The sequence below is a fragment of the Montipora capricornis genome, chromosome 12, assembly GCF_036669925.1.
Source record: "Montipora capricornis isolate CH-2021 chromosome 12, ASM3666992v2, whole genome shotgun sequence".
NCBI lineage: Eukaryota > Metazoa > Cnidaria > Anthozoa > Scleractinia > Acroporidae > Montipora > Montipora capricornis.
Window position 1 is genome coordinate 39,247,438 of NC_090894.1, and position 5,000 is coordinate 39,252,437.

The 5,000-nt window shown below is 44.3% G+C and overlaps 2 protein-coding genes across 2 annotated transcripts in view; both read left to right on the top strand.

Annotated features, from left to right (window-relative positions):
• Nucleotides 1–1,347: 1,347 nt before the first annotated feature.
• Nucleotides 1,348–2,913, top strand: LOC138025830 (uncharacterized). The gene is made up of 3 exons (XM_068872987.1): nucleotides 1,348–1,548; nucleotides 1,902–2,186; nucleotides 2,254–2,913. The coding sequence occupies exons 1-3, from the start codon at nucleotides 1,348–1,350 to the stop codon at nucleotides 2,911–2,913; spliced, it is 1,146 nt and encodes a 381-aa protein (XP_068729088.1).
• A 172-nt stretch (nucleotides 2,914–3,085) lies between these two features.
• The window catches only part of LOC138025831 (uncharacterized), a 2,598-nt gene continuing 683 nt past the window's right edge, over nucleotides 3,086–5,000 (top strand). The window contains exon 1 of the mRNA XM_068872988.1: nucleotides 3,086–5,000. This exon is cut by the window's right edge and continues 683 nt beyond it. Within this exon, the coding sequence (XP_068729089.1) occupies nucleotides 3,086–5,000 (1,915 nt within the window).

The following is a 5,000-nucleotide window of genomic DNA, read 5'->3' on the forward strand; positions in this document are numbered from 1 at the left end:
CAGCTGTAGGCAAACAAGTCAAGGTTGGCCATGACTAAGGGGCCAATCGGAAGATCACTTCGTCATCTTCGTCAAAGCGAGTCTATATGTGAGGTCTTTGCCTTGAAAGCGATTTTCATTCATCTGTAGAGTTGATTACGGGCGTTTTTCGGGTGAACATTAACAGCTTTAAAAAATGGAGGATTCCAACTTTCGTGAAAAAATCAGCAGGTGGAGCTCATTCCTCCGTGAGGCTCCTTTTCTGTCACTTGCTATGAATGTCCCAGTGATTTCACAGTCACCAGGTGAACAGGAGTTCCCATCGTTGAACCAATAGAGACCTTGTTTAGAAGTTTACAGCGGATGAACTGCTCCTTATTCAGAGGAAAGACTCGCAGACATGATTAAACTTGGTAACAATACAACAGGCTACCTGTGGAAAATCCGGGTGTCGATCTTGGTACCTCCCGCATGCTAAGTGGGCGCTATATTCCCCGTTTCCCGGAACCACGCTGGGTAAGTGATAATTATGCGATTTGCACTTAAATGTTCGCCACCGCGATGCCTTGAGATTCTCATTTGCATCATCAGTTTTTGCCTCGACACCTCGTCGTCCGTAATCAGATATATTATTTAAGAGAGCATCAGGTCGGAAGAAAGCTTAGGATTAGGCACAAAAGTGACACGAGCGACCAGCTATAGAAATGTCACAAGACCACTTGTCAACGTTAAATCTTATGAGTAAGAGAGTTTAATGTCATCCAGTTCTGTGGTTTAGAAGACAACTCGACCAAGATGCGAGCATCCTATGCTTGCTTCAAGCTTTTTAACTTCAACAGCAGCGGGAGGTCTGGTGTGACACGTTTGTGGCATTAATGTGCTAATCATGCGCAGGGGTGAGACGAATTTGCCAAGCTTTCCAATTCATGATTAAATTTGATACTGTTGTCACCGGAACTGCTTTTTGAACCGGAACTCGAGTACACTTCATCTCCCATGATACCTCTGGGTCATACACCATGTGCTGGAAGAGTCGGACATGTTTAGTTTGAAATTGTTTGAATATTCTTTCCATCGAACGAAAAATATGGACTATGTCGCTTTTGATTGACTTCTACCTGGACTTGTCAACATATGTAAGTTTTGTAGAATTTTCGCACTCGTTGTTTTTGAAACCTATTTCTGACAGCTTTCATAAGATACACTCATATCTGTTGCAGCGAATCTACTACTACAACAACAACTTGTGAGATCGAAATAAAAGGCAGAGAAACCAGTAGAACCTGTGTACGTGAAACTGTTGTCGAATCTCGATATTCACGGAGCCGGGATTGAGAGAATTGCAAAAGTGACTACATCTCATTCGATATGGAGAGCAAAGAAGGCGAAAAAAGCGTCATGGAGTTGTGTGGAGGCGAGGAGGACGACGCGGAAAATGTTGAAATGTCTTCCGAACTGCCAGCGACTTGTACCGTTAGAACAAGGAAGCCAAATCCGAACAATCGTGAAGAGGTAGAAGCGGAAGAAATTCACAGATTAAGGCGTTCGCTTAGCGGCTATTTGTCACGAGTAAGTACATGCAAGTCAGTTGAAAACATGTCTCTCCGAATGGGGGGAAGCTGAGGGGATTTGTGAAAGTGTGAAGAACCTTGAGCGTGCATGGGAAAGCTACAATGATCAGTACCAGAATTACTTTTGTAAGGAGTTGTCTGTTCAAGAATTTGGACGGGTTGAGTCCAACTATGTTAAGGTTTATGAGGACTATTCTTGATATGTCAAAGCAGCCGACGAAAGATTGTCTCCCCTCGCGTATTGCATGTCAAATAAGAGTTCAAAATCTCGTGTAGAACAACCTAAATTATCACCGATAACTTCGACTGGCTCAAAGCATCTTGAGATCCTCAAAATCTTCCCGATTAAAGGAACTGAAGAGAAGTGTAGAGTTGAAAAGGCTTAAGGCCCAACAGGCACTTGAGTTAGCAGATTATGAAGCTGAAATGGAAAAGAAAAAGATTGACATTGAGATGCAAAAACAGAAAACAGCAAAGGAAATGGTATTTAAAGCTCAGTTGGAAGCAAGAGAAATCGCTCTTCTTGTTGAAGAGGAAGGTGATGCAGTCTCGTGTGCCCTAAGTTTGCAAAATGAGACTGATGATAAGATTGAATTTGAGCCTCCCATCACCAGGAGTCAACAAACAGCAACTTGGGTAGCACGCTGCCACCCACCAGGACACTCCAGAAGATAGATTGAATCATAATGAAATCACTCCTCAGTTAAAGAAGTATGGTGAAGAAACTACCAGTCCTCATTCCAGAGATCCTTCCCATATCCAAAGAAAGGAGAACTTTATCGCAAATGGAGGTGATAACGGTGAAAATGAGAATTGCCTGCATGAAAAGGAACAGATGAATCCGTGTAAAAATCCTCAGGCTATCCTTTTGAAGGTGACCACGTTGCAAGCTATGCAGCCTGTCAAGTTTAGTGGAAATGCAGCGGATTTTCTGATTTTCAGGCGAAGAGTTCGAGATAACCTCGAAGATGGACTATTGTCGGATGCCCAACGGATTGAATTTCTCCCCAAATTTGTGTCCGGAAAGGCTTATGAGGTGGTTGAAAGATCTGTGGGGTGTTCCTATGACGACATTATAGCAACCCTGGAGGAGCGCTATGGCCAACCAGCCGCAGTTGCTGCAACGTGTATTAATATGCTTACTACAGGACCAAAATTAGGAAACAGAGATTTCAAGGGTTTGCGTAATTTTGCTGAACAACTGCAGTGTGCCTCACGAATACTGGAAGGAGAGTATGAACATGAGGCAAGTACCACTTCAAATATGGAGATGATCGTAGCACGACTGCCAGATTACATCATCAACAAATGGGCAGATGTATCGTACTCTAACAGAGAAAAGGGACAGAACCCAAAGTTATAGGACTTAGCTCAATTTGTGAAACGACAAGCTGCCATCAAAAACGAACTTGGTTTTGCTGGTGTTTCGTTAATCACAAGTTCGGAGGTCAAAGGAAACAGAACAAAGTCATTGAAAGTCGACAACAGGTCATTCATCCCCGAGCCCACAAGGCAGACTTCATTATTTGCCACCGATGTTAAAGGAAAGAGCACTGGCCGAAAATTGCCCAGCGAAGGACGAAACAGCATCACACCCACTAAGAGGAGTTGTTTATGTTGCCCCGGATCTCACGAACTATCTTAATGCCTCGAGTTTCAGAAGAAGGATTTGCAGAGCAGATGGGACAAGCATTGTGAAAGTTAACCGGTTGTGTCATGTTTGTTTGAGAGTTGGACACCTTCGAGGAAGGTGTGAATCGCCGAAATTCTGCCCTTGTGGGAGCGACAAACGGCACCATAAGTTACTCCATAACCCCCCAAGTACAAGGAGAGACAATGACAGACTCAATCAAGCTAGTACAGAAGAACCGAATGCGGCAGTGACAGACCCGCATGCCGAAGTTCCTGGTGAGCAAGGAGCTTCAGGAATCAGACATACAGCGCAATATGCTACCGTCACACAGCCAGGCTCAACAAAAACTGTGCTTCTGCATGTTATACCAAAGAAAATCACATCACCTGATGGAAGGTCTGTCACCACTTACGGGCTGTTAGACAACGCTTCCCGTGGAACCGTGATTAGTGGAGATGTTGCTAAAGAATTAAGGCTGAAAGGTCATAAGGAGTTTATATCTGTTAGCACGTTGATGCAAGAAGAAGATGAAGAGTTTGAAGTGGTTGAATTTAAATTGGAATCTGCTAGCGGAGAAGGTGAAACACTTAATGTTGAAGAGGTCCTGGTCTCGGAGAAATTCAATTTCAAAGAGAGATATCTACCTGAAGATATTGACAGAAGATCGCACCCCCATCTACTGGACATTGATGTGCCAGACGTAAAGATAAAGAAAGTATCTGTGCTGATTGGAAAGGACGTGGGTGAAGCGCATGAAGTCCTCGAAGTGCGAAAGTCAAATAGACCTGGTAGCCAGTTGCAAGCTCAGCGAGGCCCATTGGGCTGGGTGATCACTGGAACAATTCTGGGCTCACCAAATCACAGCGAAGTCAATGTCCACTTCACATTTTGCGAGAGAAAATTGCACGAACAAGTTGAGAATTTTTGGAAGATAGAAGGATTTGGAGCGAAGGCTTTGTGTAAACCTATAATTGAGGAGCCGGTGCCTAGACGTCAAAACCACTATTTATCTAGAGAGGATATCCGCGCAGTAGACATTCTCGAGAACACTACGAGACTGACTGACGGTCACTACGAGACCGGACTGTTGTGGCGGAACGACGATGTTGAACTGCCAAACAACCGCAAGGAGGCTGAAAAGAGGTTGCAGAGTTTGAAGAGGAAGTTCCGTAAAGATCCTAGCCTTGAAATGAAATATCGCGCAACGATGAACGACTACATAGCTGAGAGTCATGCGTGGAAGTTAACGACAGAAGAGGCTTCTCTAACTGGCTCTAGAACTTGGTACCTTCCGCATTTCGCAGTGACCAATTGCAACAAGCCAAATAAAGTACCAATAGTGTTTGATGCTGCCGCCGAACATAAAGGAACCTCGCTGAACAAAAACCTATTACCGGGCCCTGATTATACTAACAGTCTGGTTGGTGTGTTATTGAGATTCCGCGAGGAGAAGGTCGCATTGGTTGGAGACATTAAAAGCATGTTTCACCAGGTGAAAGTCCGACCAGAGGATCAAGATTGCCTACGGTTCCTTTGGTGGAGTGGGAGCTTAGACGAAACACCTAATGAGTACGCAATGACTGTACACATATTTGGTGCTACAGACTCGCCCTGTTCGGCGAATTTCGCCTTGTTGAGAACTGCTGAAAACAATTGGAAAGAGTTCGACCCTGTGACCGTAGATACTCTGAGAGACAACTACTATGTCGACGATCTACTCAAGTCCATGCCAACACCAGAACGTGCGATTACGCTAATGCGGGAGCTGATCGAACTTTGTGCAAAAGGCGGTTTTAACCTTACGAAATTTATGAGCA